This window comes from Osmia bicornis, chromosome 3, assembly GCF_907164935.1.
Source record: "Osmia bicornis bicornis chromosome 3, iOsmBic2.1, whole genome shotgun sequence".
NCBI classification, from domain to species: Eukaryota; Metazoa; Arthropoda; class Insecta; order Hymenoptera; family Megachilidae; genus Osmia; species Osmia bicornis.
Genome location: NC_060218.1, coordinates 11,762,116 through 11,780,342, shown reverse-complemented (window position 1 = coordinate 11,780,342; position 18,227 = coordinate 11,762,116). Strand labels below are relative to the sequence as shown.

General features: G+C 36.2%; 1 protein-coding gene across 1 annotated transcript in view; it reads right to left on the bottom strand.

Moving 5' to 3' along the window:
• The window catches only part of LOC114880866 (O-acyltransferase like protein-like), a 125,494-nt gene extending 108,042 nt beyond the window's left edge, over positions 1-17,452 (bottom strand). Inside the window, exon 1 of the mRNA XM_029197332.2 lies at positions 16,974-17,452. Within this exon, the coding sequence (XP_029053165.1) occupies positions 16,974-17,235 (262 nt within the window). The 5' untranslated portion in view covers positions 17,236-17,452. The remainder of the gene's footprint in view (positions 1-16,973) is intronic.
• Between the last annotated feature and the right edge of the window lie 775 nt (positions 17,453-18,227).

Here is an 18,227-nt window from a genome sequence, read left to right as displayed (position 1 = left end):
TGTCTTTCGTTGTAAGTAGGTGCACAGAAGATGAGACACCAAAGAACCTCCTGGCTCGCTACTTTTAGTCCCGAAGGGGAATTTTTTTGGCAACAGGGATATCTTATGTTTAAGTTTGTTAGTAATTAACTCTATGTTTCGAAATCATCGAGTTATGCCCGGCAAATACACAAGACATGCTGGAGAAGACGAAAGTCGTGAGAGCGACCATGTCTCCGAACACTGTAAGCGAATGTAGATTATTCACTACCAGGCAATGTAAATATTGTAAACATTGTTTCTGAATAAAACCTTTGAAAAAAAAAAAAGGTAAGTTCTCCGACTGCGAAATTGCTGGAAATTTTTTTGTCACAGGTTCGCGCCCCCATGAAGGTTCAACTTTTTTTTTTCATAAGATCATTTTTTTTTTAATTATTAATTACACAAGAATACACAATAATCATTTAGTAATGTATGAAAAATGGTTTTAAAATATTTTATCATTAAGTATACATAAAAATAAGATGTATACTACCGGTTTTCTGATTATGAATTGTGTTGGTGCAATTCAATTCGAGCGCCATCCATTACCGATGACATTACGTCATCTCCGATTTCGACTCTCTACTTTTTCTAACCATATATTACGTTGCATCTAACATGATTTATATAGTTATATTATATTAGAGTTAAGATTATGAATATAATAAATACGTTAATCATACTTTTACACCGTATCGTGATTCTGTGTGCCCCTCCAGCTCTAACAGGTTATGGGCCCAGATAAAAAGAAAGGAAAATTTCATTTTGGTTAAACTAATAGGATATCGGTAACGCGAGTCCGAAATAGTGAGGTTAACCACGTGCTTGAAAAAGTGCCGCGAAAATAATAATGGCTTGTAGCATTGGAAATATGACCAGAATAGAAACTTTAAGTAAAGAAAATTATGATACATGGTGTATGCAAGCCGAAGCGTTGTTAATAAAGAACGATTTATGGAATTATGTAAATGGAACAATAGAACGACCGTTAATTGATCCCGAAGATCCAGTAACGAAGGCTGCAGCGAAGGAATGGGATATAAATGATCAGAAAGCAAAGTCTGATCTTATTTTATCAATTAGTCCTTCGGAATTAAAACAAATCAAGGCGTGTCAAACCGCAAACGAGGTATGGGAGAAATTACGTTCTATCTACGCATCGAAAGGTCCCGCGAAAAGAGCGTCATTATTAAGAAAGTTGACGACGCACCGTATGTCCAGTGGAGAAGACGTCCGAGAACATATAGATAAGTTCATCGAAATAATTGATAAGTTAGAGGAAATGAACATTGATATTCACAAAGATTTACAAAGTGCGATGCTACTTAATAGTCTGCCTGAAAATTATGAGAATTTCAGGTGTGCCATGGAGTCCAGAGATGATCTTCCAGATTTAGATACCTTAAAGATCAAAATTCTGGAAGAATTTGAGACCAGGCATCAGAAGACGTCAGAAGATCATGATGCGATGGCAGTGAAGGGCAATTATAGAAGAAATGAGGATTCTCGAAGAAAGGAGATGAAGACTAAAGGACAGTGGAATAATACCAAAGAATATGCTGCTAGAAGACCAAAGATTGTTTGTCATAAATATGGTAAAGTAGGACATAAAGCTCCTGACTGTTATTCAAAGAGAACTGATCATAAAACTTATGGAGGTAAATCTCAAGAATTGTTTTATGTAAATTGTGATGCTAATGATGAGACATATGTCGCTACTGAGGATCCAGAAAAGCAATATTGGTGTCTGGACAGTGGTTGTACGACTCATCTTTGTAAAGACTCGTCCAAGTTTATTCAAATGAAACCTACAGACCGTGAAAAACTAAATTTAGCCAATAATGCACTGGCTACGGTCAAGGCTAGAGGTAATGTGCGTATCAAAACATGTATGAATCAAGAAATGAAGGATATTGAATTTGAAGATGCCTTATATGTACCAGATCTAAGGTCCAATTTAATGTCTGTTGCAAAAATTACAGATAAAGGTAACTCTGTGATTTTTAGGAAAGAAGAGGCAATTGTAATAGGACGAGATGGAAGAGTAAAATTAAAAGCTGGTCGTCTTGGAAATTTATATTATATTTGTGAGGAACAAAATGAAGCAGCTAAGAATATGTGTTCTGACAGATCAGGAGAATCCCAATTAAAATTATGGCATGAAAGAATGGGTCATTTGAACATTAGAGATTTATTAGATATTGTAAACAAGGAACATGCCATTGGTATCAGTATTCAAAGAGAAACACAAATGCCTGTGTGTGAAATATGTATACAAGGTAAGCTAACCAGCACCTCGTTTCCAAAGAAAAGCCAACGGAGCTCAAAATTATTAGAGATTGTGCACTCAGATGTCTGCGGCCCCATGAGTGTCGAGTCTCTTGGTGGAAGCAGATATATGTTGTTATTTATCGATGATTACTCGCGATGGAGTGAGGTCTATTTTTTAAAAAGAAAAGATGAAGTGTTGCAAAAGTTTAAGGAATATAAAAGTTATGTAGAAAGACGTACTGGATGTAAAATTAAATACCTCCAGACCGATAATGGGCGCGAGTATTGTAACAAACAATTTGATGACTTCCTGCGAAATGAGGGTATACAAAGACGTCTAACCGTGCCTTATACTCCGGAACAAAATGGAGTTGCTGAACGCAAAAATCGCACACTGATTCAAACTGCAAGATGTATGTTGTTAAATGCTGAATTAAGTCATGGATTTTGGGCTGAAGCCGTATTGACTGCCAATTATCTGGGAAATCGATGTCCAACAAAATGCCTAAAAGGTAAGACTCCGTTTGAGTTTTGGAATAACAGACGGCCTATTTTGAAACACTTAAGGGTATTTGGAATGAAGGCGTATGTATTGAACAAGGATCCAAATAAACCAAAGTTTGCACAAAGGACGAAAGTAGGAACTTTCATAGGCTACTCAGAAACGTCGAAAGCATATCGAGTATGGCTTCCCAATGAAAGGAGAGTAATCGTATCCAGAGATATTCGTGTAATTGAGAAAGGAAATTACAAACATAATACATGTGTGGATCAGGAAATTGTTCAAACTCCTGAACAATGTAGCGAACCGGATACATGTATTGGAAATGAAAATGTTCTTATCGAACCCGCAAATTTAGAAAATGCAGAAGAGCTGATCGAAGAGCAGACTGGTCAAGACGAAACAGCTGATGAGAATCAAGATGCAATACGGCTGATGAGAGCACCAGGAAGGCCTAGAGTCGAGAGAACCGGAAAAAGGGGACGCCCTAGAAAACTATTTCACTGTCGTACAAATAACAATCAATCAGCTCCAAATGGAGGTACTCAAGAAAATACGGAGGAGAACCATGAAGAAAACGAACCAGAAATCACGGAAGACCATGAGACTAATCTGGCTGAATTGGTGGCAAGCATAGCCGAAGTTTCAATAGATGACGCGCTTACTGGCGAAGACAGACTAGAATGGATAAATGCAATAAGAAACGAGGTACGAAATTTAGTTAAAAATGATACTTTTAAACTTGTACCGCGTCCATTAAAGAAACAAGTAATCGGTTGTAGAACTGTATTGACAAATAAGTATAATTCGGATGGCTCTCTAGCAAAACGGAAAGCTAGAATAGTTGCCAAAGGGTATGCGCAACGTCCTGGGATAGAATTTTTTGATACTTTTGCGCCCGTAGCGCGACTGGAATCCGTACGATTATTGCTTGCTTTAGCAGTCAAATTTGGCATGACCATTGAACAAATGGATGTCACAAGCGCATATTTAAACGGAACCCTTCCAGAGGAGGTCTATATGGAAAGACCTGAATTATTAAATGAATGTTTGAATGCCTTAGCCAATGATGTTAAGGAAGAAAGTCAAGTAAAGAAAGCTGCAAGAGAGTTATTAAGTTGTTCGAAGGAAAATAAGGACCTAGTGTGTCACTTGAACAAAGCCATTTATGGCCTACGTCAAGCGGGTCGACAGTGGCATAATCGACTTTCTCAAAAATTAAAAGAAATGGGGTTTAAATCGACGGTTGCTGATCCTTGCGTGTACCATTCAAAGAGGGGCGAATCTACGTTGTTCATAATTGTATATGTTGACGATATGTTAATTATTTCAAAGGATTTAAGTTGGATTACAGAAACTAAAAGGCAGTTAGCCGATGAATTTGATGTCAAGGATCTCGGTAAGGCTCAGTATTGTTTGGGAATAGAAATTGAGCAGGCATCTGGGACAATAGGAATATCTCAAAAACGATATATTTTGGATCTATTGAAACGGTTTGGGATGGAAGAGTGTAATCCTGTGGCTACTCCCATGGACAAAGACTCTGCATTGAATAGAGTCAGTACAGACCATTCGAACAAGAGGAGGCCGTATCGTGAACTTGTCGGTGCCCTAATGTATCTCGCTGTTGCCACGAGACCCGATATTTCTCATGTAGTCAGCACATTGGCACAATTTAATGATTGTAATGGAGAAGCCCATTGGGGGGCTGCTAAACGGGTATTGAGATATTTAAAAGGTACTATAAATTATAGCATTAATTACAGGAAATCAGACGATTGCCCTAAGATATATGTAGATGCTGATTGGGGGCGATGCAAGATGGACAGGAGATCATATACAGGATACGTCACAACTTTGTCAAATGGTCCAATTAGTTGGAGGTCCACCAAGCAACGAGCTGTGGCCTTGTCATCTACAGAAGCGGAGTATGTGGCCTTGGCAGAGGCTGTTAAGGATGGGATTTATTTTTCGGAATTCCTCAAGGAATTAGGATTTTGTGCGCTATCGAAAATGACTGTGTATAATGACAATCTTGGCGCGCAACTACTTGCAAAGAATCCTATTGTACATCCGCGTACTAAACACATTAATATTAGATTTCATTTTTTGCGTGACGTTTTTAAGAAAGATAATTTTAAATTAGAGTATTTGTCGTCTGAAAATATGCCGGCAGATGTGCTTACGAAACCGTTGCCTAGAGATAAACACTATTTTTGTATTAAACACATGGGAATTGTTTAATGTGGCAATTGTTCGTGATGCTCGTATTGAGAGGAGGTGTTGGTGCAATTCAATTCGAGCGCCATCCATTACCGATGACATTACGTCATCTCCGATTTCGACTCTCTACTTTTTCTAACCATATATTACGTTGCATCTAACATGATTTATATAGTTATATTATATTAGAGTTAAGATTATGAATATAATAAATACGTTAATCATACTTTTACACCGTATCGTGATTCTGTGTGCCCCTCCAGCTCTAACAAATTGTTCTAATTACGGATAGCTCCCAACATTTTGTTAATTGAAAAGCCGCGTGGTTATAGGTTTATGATGGATATGGAAAGCATATTCATATTTTACCTTAATTGTAATGCTGTTATCAGTAGTGCACAACTTATTTACTGCCTAATCTTCAAACAAGAATAATTGGATTCCAATGATACAATTACGTATTGGCTTAGGAGTAGGTTAGGTTTTAAAAATAAGTTGTGCACTACTAATTTTCTAATTACGTATTGTTCTAATTACGGATAGCTCCCAATATTTTGTTAATTGAAAAGCCGCGTGGTTGTTGGTTTATGATGGATATTGAAAGCAATATATGTATGTTTTACATTAATTGTACGTATAGCCAAAGAGTCGGTTGAGCACCACTTATTTTTATGTATACTTAATAATAAAATATTTCCAAATTATGTTCATACGTTATTAAATGATTATTGTGTATTCTTATCTAATTAATAATTTAAAAAGAAAATTGTTTTATGAAAAAAAATCAAATTGTACATTCATGGGGCGCGAACTCGAGACAAAAAAGTTTCCAGCGGTTCCATAGTCGTACACCTTTCCGATTTACCCATCGTCGACGTTAAAAAACGTTCTAATATTTTAAAGGATAAGGTGCGTAATTTTCAATTATTTACAATAACTTCACTCTCTCCATTCAGATTTTACTGCATCCAGTGCAAAAATGTTAGAAATCACATAATGCACTAAGTGTGTAAAGGAAATGAAAAAATTGAAAGTACATATTTCTCATGTTATCGCACGAAATATGTCAAAAACGTCGGTTTTTGATTTTTTTCGGTTCGACGCACCAGAATGAAAAATCTGAAAAAAATTGAGGACACCAGTCATGCTAATATCCAACTACTGTAAAAGTAAAAATCTAGTGTCTCGAAATCTTCTACCCGAAATCTCAATTTTTCGACTTTTTTTTTGCGTTTTTGATTTTTTACGCCTAGGATTTGCAGACGAAAAATCTGGAAAAATTCACAATCATAAAGAAACATGGCTAGAATATTCCAGAATTTTTTCAGATTTTTTGAATGCCATTAAATAGGGAAAATATGGCAAAAACTACTTTTTCTTTCTTATCCTGTAACTACCCTCCCGGTTGAAGTACAGGGTTGAAATTTGGTGTACCATGGTTTTTTGGGATATGCTATCAAATGGTGCATTGCGAAGCAAATTGGGCTCAAGGGCACTTTTGACCATCATATCCTGCTATACCCTTTGAATATGTTGTAAAACTCAACATTTTGAACAACTTTTTCCTATACATATAACCGCCGCTTGGCCTTAGTTTTCGAGATATTTTCGAAAAACTGTTGAAACTAACGCATTGAATTCTGGCCATCCGTGTGAGTCCTTGACAACGTACGCATTAGTATGGGATCGCCGCTTTTCTACTGTTTTTGCAGGCAGCAGCACGGCGGCCGACATCAATATATATATACATATATTACGGGTGAACTTAAAAATTAAATTTAACTAATTTTCATGATTTTGAATTTCAGTATGTGTCTGGTCGCCGTTAGGCGACCAGAATATCCCTTTAGCCAAAACTAACTTAATTCACTGATTAGCTAGAATAGATTGGGTTAGGTTAGGCTATATTAAATTCCCAGCTGCCATCATAGCTACGATACATTGAAATCATGAATGCAGAAGTACACAAGGTATATTATATTGGTCATCGGTCGCCGTGCTGTTGCCTGCAGAAACAGTAGAAAAGCGGCGATCTCATACTAATGCGTACGTTGTCACGGACGCACACGGATGGCCAGAATGAAATGTGTTAGTTTCAACAGTTTTTCGAAAATATCTCGAAAACTAAGGCCAAGCGGCGGTTATATGTATAGGAAAAAGTTGTTCAAAATGTTGAGTTTTATAATATATTTAAATTTCATCAAAGTCGGTGAGGTGTAACCTAATCTCAATAATTACCTAAAGCTCAAACAAGGATGAATAGACCTGAATCACAAAATGACGTGTTAGATTTGAAATTCAAACAATAATTATAAGTGAATCTAAATCACTAAATTATGACTTATATACTTACAATATTCTTTTTCACTAACTTCCATTCATCTTCACAATTAACACGATAACATTTCAACATTACTTGGTAATAATGGCATATCTATGTATGTATTTACGTATATTGCGAAGCGAAATCAATCATAAAGTGGATTAAGGGGGTAAACACAGGTAATAGTAGCGCGTTGACATTACCGACAAAAATGGGCCTAAACCGGAGTTTACGGGAATCGGTTATTCGTCCTTATATGAGAAGGTTTGGGGCTGGGTGAGGGCTTATTCGAAAGAGGAAGGTTCAATGCAGTACGGCGAATTCATGTTTCAGTGGGATTATGTTGATGTTTAGTAATATAAGCGTCGAAAGTAGAGGAAAAAATTGACAAAATGCAGTCGCGGAATCGAAGCATTTTTAGGCCACTAAAAGAGTGCTGTGATTAAAATCATGAGTGCAGGGGTCTAGTCACGACCCTTACCTGCAAATTAAGATCTATTTTGTCTTCATTTGTTGCGAAATAAGGACGAAAAGTGTAGTCCCGTAAAAGCATTCTCACAGACCAGTTCCGCCATTATCTGGATAAGACAGAGCAAGTCACGTGACAAATTCAGTTCAGCTAGTAGTTATAAGGTGGCGTCTAACTAACAATAAGAAGGCTGCCGATCTGAAATCGCAGTATAAACGTCACCCGAACTATGCTGCGAAGGCAAACGAAAAAGGCAGCAACGCCCGAACGCTGAGTGAGACGGACTACAATCATGCTGTCCTTCTCTCATTCTGAATGTTGAGAATCGTCCCTTTTCGTTAAGTTTTGACTGACACCCGCCTGGATTTTTCACAGCTCCCCATAACAAACCTCGTTCAAAGAGGAGATATAACAAGACAAGAATATACCTCCTCTTTGAAACAATTCTGCAAATGTTTACATAAGTTATTTATTTAAATTATTTGCATTCACTCAGAATATCGACTAACACTCCATTGTATTTTTTATTAGTTTCGAAAAGCAAAGTTACTATAGGTTTCTGGAAGTACAAGCGTCGCGCAATTGGGACGAGTTATATCTTAAATTTGGTAAGAGATAGGAAAAAGCTATTGATGTAAAAGTTGAACTTATGAAAAATATGAAATATCTCACGAAATTAGTTTTTTAAACATTGTACTGTTATATATAGGCGATAGGTAATAGTGAGAGGGAATAGTAGTGAGAAGAGAGGAGAGAAGGAGCCGAGGTCCCTCCATTTATTAGTTCTAATCAGGGATGGAAAGAGAACCGAACCGGCTTGTTCCGAACCGATTCTTATTCGGTTCCGTCACTTGGACCCGGTTTCGATCCATGAAATCGGTTCCATAACAGAACCGCCCTAAGAACCTCCCGTCGGGTCTTTTCGGAGAACCGGTTCCGCTTTAAATATCTATCCTAGGACCGGCACTAGAACCGATTCTTAACCGGTTCTGTCACTCAGAACCGATTTCGGATTATGAACTAAGAGAACCGCATTAAAATTCAACTATCGTTTTTTCTCTGAGAATCGATTTCAGTTTTAAATGTTTATCTGAAAACTGGTACTACAACAGACTTTTTGAGTTTCTGTCACTTGTCTAGCAATTCTGCAAAGCTAATTCTCGGTCTGCGTTAACTGTTCGTATATTGCGTTGTGATTTGATTTAAGGCGTTGTCAATGTGGTTGACCTGCGTTCCTCCCACTACAATCTCATAGAACAGAGTAGCGTATTATTATGTTGCCGTATCATTTACAACGTCTTATTCATTCAGCGTACAGCACTGAACTTATGACAACTAATGCCGTCGGAGTATACTGCCTCGATTTCGGGTAATTGTTTTGTACATAAGGATGCGGCGAAGTTAACGCTTTGAATATTTCTCAAAAAGATCAACATAGCGGTAGAATTTCTAAAGAGGAGAGTTGACCGTTATTTCTCAAGTAGCAAAAATTATAATACTAAAAGAAGAAGCAATTTAATCAAATTTGAAATGATACAACAAAATATATATTTTTTCGCTGGATTTGACAGTGCATAGTGGAACGTTACATGTATTACAACATTGTATGTATGATTGTTATAACTATAACTATAACTATAACTATAAATATTGTTATAACTATTATATATTATGATATAAACTACACTGTCCAACTGCTAAGCCCCATTCGACATTTGTGTGAAGGAAATTGTTGTTTAGTATCGTGTCAGCTTATCCCTCATTTCCGGTTCTTACACTAGTTACGTGTCACCTTGTATATTATTTATATAAATTTCATTATTATCTAATTATTATTCCGCAATCTAAATTAATCATTCTTTCTTTTGAAAGGTTCTGTTACACCTAACAAAAAGAATATCGCTGACATCGTTGTGCGTGAGGCGGCTACGTAGGGTGCTTAAAATAAAGCGCAGTTGGGAGGAAGTTCTTTCGACGCTCACTTGTGTCATGGGCACAGCTAAGACGGTAGTCGCAAGGCGGTACAGTTCCTGATTGGTCTCCTTCATAGTCTCCCAGAACATTAGAATATCTGATTCAGGGGTTAATCGGGGACGCATAGAAAAGTCTTGGAGAAGTTTTCTAATGTCTCCATTTCTCGGCTTCTTAGGTTTAGAATCAACGACAGCTTTTTCCTTGCGCCGCAGTAACTGTTCGAGTGAGTCCTCGTCTCCATCATCCTCAGAATTGTCAGCATGTTCGTTAGACACCAAGCTGTCAGCTGAGCTAGTGGCACTGTGATTACTATTACCATCACGTAAGCGGTTTAGTTTAACCCACAGGGTAACTAAATGATCTTCAGCTCGCTTCCGCTGATCAGCTGACAAATAAACATTGAAGCGAAGATCCAGGTAGAGGGCGGCGGCCACACATATTGAGTGCAGAAGAACCTCTTCTCTATTCTCCATGGCAGCATGGATGGCTATGGCAAGGGCAGACTTCACTTTCTTTGTGTCTATTTTACATCGCAACCATGCTGCTAAAAAGTCGCCGACTGTAAGTTGCTCGGACTGAAGCTTCTTTGTTGAAACCTTGGCGAGATGGAGAGCGGTAACTATCTCCTTTATTGTTTTCTAGTCACTCTCCGTTAATACTACATTTTCGCCTCTATTATTTTTGTTGGCCTCCATCAGAATTTGCACAGATAACAGACTCGTTAACATGTCGTGTGTGGAGTGCCAACGAGTCTCCACGTTCAGTAGAGGTTTGTTGCGTCCCAACCCTGCGAGAACGCCAGCAGCTATTGGGCTGCGCAGCTTCTTCACAATATTCCTTGCCTTGTAGATCGGCTCTTGAAACTTGCCAAGTGCATCCCACACGGCAAGCTGCAATGTGTGCGCTGCACAACGCTGACCAATAATTCCCACGGCCGGCTCTACTTGTGGCACGTTTTCCATAACTTTGGGTCATTCCTCCGCAACCGCCAAAAGAGTGTTTTCCAGCGTTTCTTCGTTGGCATCGTTTAATTCAGATGCAATGATGCCCTCGATGTCCTCTTCTTCTGATCCTTGAGAATCCGCAACTGATACCTCTTCACCAAGGAGAGCGATGGATTTTATCATGTTGCGGCCATTGTCGGTGGTAATGCTATATACTTGCTCTGAGCTTATGTGAAAATCAGAGAGTACAGTAAGCACTTCTCTTTTCAGATTTTCAGCCGTTTGTCGTAAGAAAAGCTCTTTTACGGCAAGATTCCTCAGGCAGATTCGGCCATTCTTGCATAGCTGAATGTTCACTCCAAGAAGGGAACAATCGAATCTTGTGGCGGAATCCAGCTTCAGACACAACATTCTGCCTTGGATCTCATTCTTAATTTTTTCTTTCAACTGCTGAGCTTCGTAATGGACAAAGTCCCGAATGTTATGTCGATTGATACCCACGTTGATGCTATGCTGTGTGCGAAGAGCGTAAATAATGGGGTTGAGGATTTTCCGTAAGCCGGAGTCCTCTACCACAGAAAAAGGGCGGCCATTGACAGTCGTCATTTCCACCAGTGTGTCTATGACGCGGGCTCTATCCATGGCAATGGTGATGACGGGCTCCTTGCTGACCTTCCTTTTTTTATTTTTGCGACTCTGATTTTCAGCAAGAACATATGGGGTTTGCATGAAGGAGCTTGAAGAACTGAAGCTAGATGCGGGTGTTGAATTGCTGAGGACACCTATGGATGAATTTTCTGCTTCTCGTGCCTTTGGCGATGAGCTGGCTTTATTTTTCAGCATCTCAATACGCTTCATGGTGATAATACCATGTTGTACTGGATGCTTGGCATATATATGCTTCTGAAGATTGGTGGTGTGTTGAGACTACAACGGCATAATAATTTACGTCATTTTATACGGTACGGTTAGCAAAATTGTTTTATGGCAGAAGGTTTTTCAAGCACTTCAGATACACTTTTTATAACAGGAGGTAAAAAGAAAATGGTACTTACTTTAATAGCAGTTCCGCAGCCATCAATCTTGCAAATCGAAACGTTGGTGTTCTTATCGTAATTAAAATAAATTCTTATAAATTCATGTGGCCTGGCGACCCATTTCTTGGCAGGAGGTTGTTGTGTAGCAGTTTCAGAATCACTACCCGAATCGGACATTTTTAATGAATATGTAAAGAAAAGCAGTTTTTATACCGCAACTGTGAGCGTTCAACAGAGTACTGGTAATGACTATTTTTGTTCCAATAATGCACAGCCAAACAATAATGCAAGCGCGTTTGTTTTCGTGTCAGACAACAAAACAAAACAAAACCGGTAATTAGAAAACTGCAAGCGGTTTCGGTACCGGAACCGCACTGATTTTTTCGAACCGGTTCTTACAAAATTAAGCGGTTCCGGTTCTCTAGTATAGAACCGTTAATGACAAAATCGGAAGCGGTTTCGGTACCGGAACCGCACTGATTTTTCCGAAACGGTTCTTTTTCCATCCCTGATGGAACCGGTTCTTACAAAAATTAAGCGATTCCGGTTCTTTAGTATAGAACCGATAATGACAGAATCGGAAGCGGTTTCAGTAGCGGAACCGCACTGATTTTTCCGAAACGGTTCTTTTTCCTGGTTCTAATACTACTTTTTTATGCAGAATGTTCCAAGGAGTTGATACGAGTAAAGAAAGAAATGCAATTCTATTTAAACAAAAAGTGCACCTGTATTTTTTTAGTGCATCGTTGCATTCACGAAGAAAATGAAGTCATAGAAAAATAAACATTATCATACCATTGAACTTTTACATGAACAGCTTTTTCCTATCTCTTACCAAATTCAAGATATAATCCCTCCCAATTGCGTGAGGCACCCTGTATGCTTTTATGAATTAAAAAACATTTATTTAAAGAAGCTAATAACTTTTTCTAAAAAAAATTCTCAAATTGCACGTTCCTTTGGTTCTTCAGAGTAGGCATATATTTTTCAACAGCGAGGCGTGCTACGGTGCGCTATATAAAATCCACGCGTTCAGTCAGTCAGAATTTACCGGAGCGGGACAATTTAGGTTCAAAGAAGGATAGCATGATCACCATACATCTCACTCTAACCACGCGCCAATGTTTCGCTTTCGTTCTTCAGGCGTATTGTGACGATGCCTCCTGGCGCGATGAGCGTTTGAATGTGTTTGTAAAAATACTTGAGGCGCTGTTGCCTTCCTAGATCGTGTTGCACTCACGCCAGCTGAGAATTAAACCTTTCAAGTTCGTAACAGAACACGCAAGTGGTTCCACCAGGCCCAATGGAAAAACTGCTGTAATACCGACGCGTCGCACAGTGGCGAGAATCGCCGAAAACGTGGACAAAAGTCAAAAAATGAAAATCGGAATTCTTGAAATCTGTTTAATGGAACTTGTTCATAAGGAATGTGTGCATAATGTTCTGACACTTTTAATGATTGTGTTATTACCATTCAGCAGATATGAGCCTTCAAAGTTGGTGATTTTGTGAAGTCAGTTTCATCGGGCAAAGTTTAACATAATGCTGTTCATTATTTTTTAACTATTATGTTCTTTCGCTAATATTGCCACTTTATATGATTCTTTTTGAATATAATTATGTAATTTGCACAACAAAATGTTTATTTTTCACTGTAATATAGGACAAAATAGATAGAATGGACATATTTAATGTTTATGTATGGTAAAAGTTGTGTTCTACACGGATCTACACGTTCAAATTAGGCTTAAATTAAAGCTGGAAGTTTTCTGAATAAGGATCTGTAAAAATATCTTGCGGTAATTTGCGGTCTTCTGAGTTATTCACATTTCTGTGCACACGCGCACCCTATTAGCGTACATGACACGTACGGACCAGTCAAGTTATAAAAGTATTTAGCACTGCTTTTTGCAGCTATTTACAGAAACTCCCTTTCTTCTTTCACTCAAATTTGCAGGGGAGGAAAGTTAGTTACACACAGTGACGATTTTGCCCAAAATCGTGGAGAAAATTAATATTTAAAAATGTGATGTAGATTAATGAAATAAATTACAATATTACAGTTGTGGAAGGATAATAATATACTTTTTTAATGAAAAATATTGTATGTTTATATAGTGTGACTTTAAAGTTTTTTATGTATGAGGATGGTATGGCCGAAAAAAGGAAAAACATATCTGCGAGATGTAATTCAATTTTTCGATATTGCTAATATCAACGAATCTGAAGAAGAAGAAGAAGAAGAAGCAGAAAAATAAGAAGAAGAAGTAGAAGAAGTAGAAGATGAACAGGAAAGTAACTTAGAATAATTTATGTATATAAGTATGTTTATCAGTAAATATTATCTATTTTGTATATATTAATGTATATATGTATTATATTGTGCATTTTTTTCATTTTTTTAATATTACACGTATAAAAAAAGATGTGCGATTCTAATTAACAATTTAAATGTAACTTTCAAGTCACACTAAATAAAAATAAAATATTTTTCATTAGAAACATATAGTATTATCCTTCCGCAATTATAATATTGTAATTTGTTTGATTAATTTACCTCACATTTTAAGATACTAATTTTGTCCACGTTTTCGGCGATTCGCGCCACTGTGCAACGTCCCGAATTGGAGAGATCACGTGCCGTGTCTACCCCGTTAAGGCGCATGAAAATTTAGTATGATACCTACCAATGTTACGGGTGTTGAAATGCGAAGAAAGTAATGCCGTTCGAATTCGTAATCCAGATTTTCTTTTATAGTCGGAATTTCGATTAAAAGAGACACCGTAAACACTTTCTAACTAGCAAACGTAACAGTCTATAAAGTGTTTCATGTTATCGTTACATGTCTACCTACTTAGTTCACACAACGCACGTGCAATACAATGAGTAACGAAATCACATGCAATATGCAGACATTGCGCATGAATGAAAATCAAACTTCAGTAGCACGTCTGTCGAAATATCGAAAGTAGCTCTGTCTTTTTCCCTCATTCGATCGCTCTATATGCATTTGTTTTCTCCGACTAAAGTTTTGGAGCACAATAAAAAATACCATTAAATACGTATTTAATATTTAAGTAACAGAATACGTGTTGTTCTTTCCTCCATTTTCTTAATGAGTGTAAATGTACCGTTGCAATGTTTCGTTGTATTATGTTGCAAAATAAAATAATGTTACGAAACTTTTGTGTTTTTCAAACATTTATAATTACGAATTATAATTATTTTATATAATGTTGACAATGTTTAACATTATATAATTTTTTTTATAGAAAAATTAAAATATAATATCATATTTGAATTGCAAATGTAATTTGCAAAAAAAGGATATCATCTTCTTAGCACAACCGTATATATTCAAAAGACTATTAATATTTTAGTAATATTTAAATGACTTTTAAAGCAATTGATTACTCTTAATCTGAAATTATATGTACTTCTTTCGTAACTTTATGTAAAAATATGTTTTCGTAAAATTATGTATTTTTAAAATTAACTTCTCGGATTTAGGTACACAAGAAAGGTATAAATATACAATAATGTTTAAACTAGTAATTTCTTTGTTTTATTTTTTCAAGGTCAGTTTTACTTACGATGAAAAAGGAAAAACATAATTATTGTTTTATTTTGGAGATTAAGCAGTTCAATTGAAGAAAAAGGCAAACAATTTTTCTCTTTCTTTCTCTTACTTTTGTATAGATCTACATTTTGTTTATGTAAAAGAATCTTTGCGACTGACATAACTAAGTAGCTACGAAGTTGCACAAGTTACATACATAGGTATGTAATAAATTAACAAATACATTAAAGGTAATTTACAAGATCCGAAATGATCTTCCCTCTCTAGTTTCACTGAATAATACTAATAACAATTTCAATATTAATTAGTTATTTGAAAATATTAATATTTCTTTGTTTGTTTAGCTACAATACAAGGTTTCGTATGCATTTCGCATCATCATGATAAGTATAACAATATATGTACAAAACGATATAATTCATATTTCAGAAATTTTAAGATCTAAATAAGAGCATCTGTGTAATCTATAGAAAAAAAGTGTGTTAAGAAATACTTTATGACTGATGCGGCAATCGAGTACACGGTCACTATGACTCGTTTAAAATATATCTAAATATAATGAAGCATATACACACCAAAAGGAGTACGTATAATTTACATTGAGTCGAAATGATTCTGCAGCCCATGTGCGAAGGTTAAAATTCAATTTAAACTCTAAATCATACGTTAGGTTAGTAAAAGTTCATGAATTCTCATTTATCGAATACTGGGCGATTAACTGAGTCATACCTGATCATTTCAACTCACATTCCAAAAGCCGAGTCATTTTGGGTTTTGAAGTTTTGAAGTTCTAATATTTGAATTATGGAATTTTAAAATATTGAAATTTGAACTCTGAAATTTAAAACTTTGAAATTTAAATTTTACAACTTGTAAATTGAATTTTGAAATGTAGACATTTGAATTTTGAAATTTGTGTAGTACAATTTTGAAGTTTGAACTTTAAAATTTAAGAATTTAAAATTTTTGCAACTGATATTTAATTTAACCTGGATCAAAATTATTTGGCATTCGGCGTGCGAAGGTTTAAACACGTTTTTCTCTTCAAAACATAAATATACAATAAAGCAAAGGTCGAATACGTTCTAATTTAATTCTTTTTTATTCTTACCAGACGTTTGTTGATAATCATATAAATCATTGAAATGAAATAATTATGTTTGAAAATACATTGATTGTTATGTTATAATACAAAATTGCATTAATTGTATTCATTTATACATACAGACATCGAGGAATCCTGATTATATATAATAAACAAATATTTATATATCAATCAGAAAATACATCACAAATACAGTATGATCAGGTTAAATGTTACAAGTATACTTGACTATGTGCTGTTTTGCCTGAAGCATCGTCGCATTTTCATTATTTTATTTTATATTTATATTTATTAAAACAATGTATATATATATATTTATTTATTTATATAAATTAGAACAATAGGAAAAATTACGGAAATTCAGATAACGTATGTAGATATTTATACATATTATGCTTTGCACAGTAACGATAATCAATTGAAATTTCAAACTTAAAGTGATAATGCTGATTTACGATCCTTTATCTCATAATTAGGGATTACTCGTTGCAGTGTAGTGTGAGTAGTACTCATTAAAACTCACCGTAAAACGGATTAGTGTGTTTGTATCTTTCGCTCCTCCACATCTCTTTCCGTGATTCGATCGAATAGTTCCTTAGATGTCCAATTAGCTCAACCAACGTGAAATTATTCGAAGGGGAACTCTTGTTGTGCGACAGAACACGAAGAATATCGTCATCTTCCAAAGGACTCAGTCCAACGGATGTTAAAATTTCCACTGATTTTCCGGCATACGAAAGCTTGATCAGTACAAAAATCATCCACACTTTGATGAACGTTTCCATCCTTATATATATAGCAAATGAGAATTAGGATCAATGATACGATTAGACCCACTATAATGATCACAATAAGTCCATAGAATTTTTTAAACACATTTGTCATAGATTTCGGAATTGTATTAAATGTAATCGAAACTTTTGAAGAATTTGGGAAAAAGAAGCACCCCGCAACGTTTTACGGCCTCTGTATTACTTGATCGCTCGAAAGCCAGCCTTATGAGTGATCGTGAAACCAAAGAGGCAACTGTGTGACACGAACAGGGCGAGAAGAGGGGAAGTAAATACTTGCGTTATTTCTCTCCCACTCTGTGTGTTATCGAAAGACCTCGTGTTAACATTCGCACGGCACGCAGTGGGGCAAATTCAGAAAACGAGCTTCAGAACAGTGCATAGTCCGATTTTCGAATTCTTGATCGATTTTCGATGTTCTATATTCGACAAACGTATGTATGTTAACACATCAAGTAGGTATCTTATAACTTGACAGTAAACTAATAAAAATTGAACGGTATAATTCTTAGTAAAAGTGCAACATATTTACAATATCAGTTTGTTTAAGATGAATAAAAAATTATAGCAGAGTATGGGAACAAATAAAACTGCATAATATCCTAGGGAAACTAATAACCTTTTATATTTAAAACTCTTCGTAATAGTGAAATGATTGGTGTCATTGAAAAATGATATAAAGTATCCACATTTCATATATAAACGATATGGCATCAAAACCAAGAATTTCATATTCCATTGCTGAAAAACTTTTGCAAAGTGACAATTTTTTACTTTGCACGTTCTGTTGGGAATGTCAAAATTACGATTTGTCCACGAATTTCAATTCATCATTTTTCATTGAAGTACAGTATAAGTTGGATAAGCACCCGGTGAGATCCATTGGATAATTGCCATCCCCATAATTGCTGTAACCATCCCCACAACTTGGGGGGATTCCCCTTGAGGAACAGCGAAGCTGGACGAGCAAATAGTGTAACCTGATC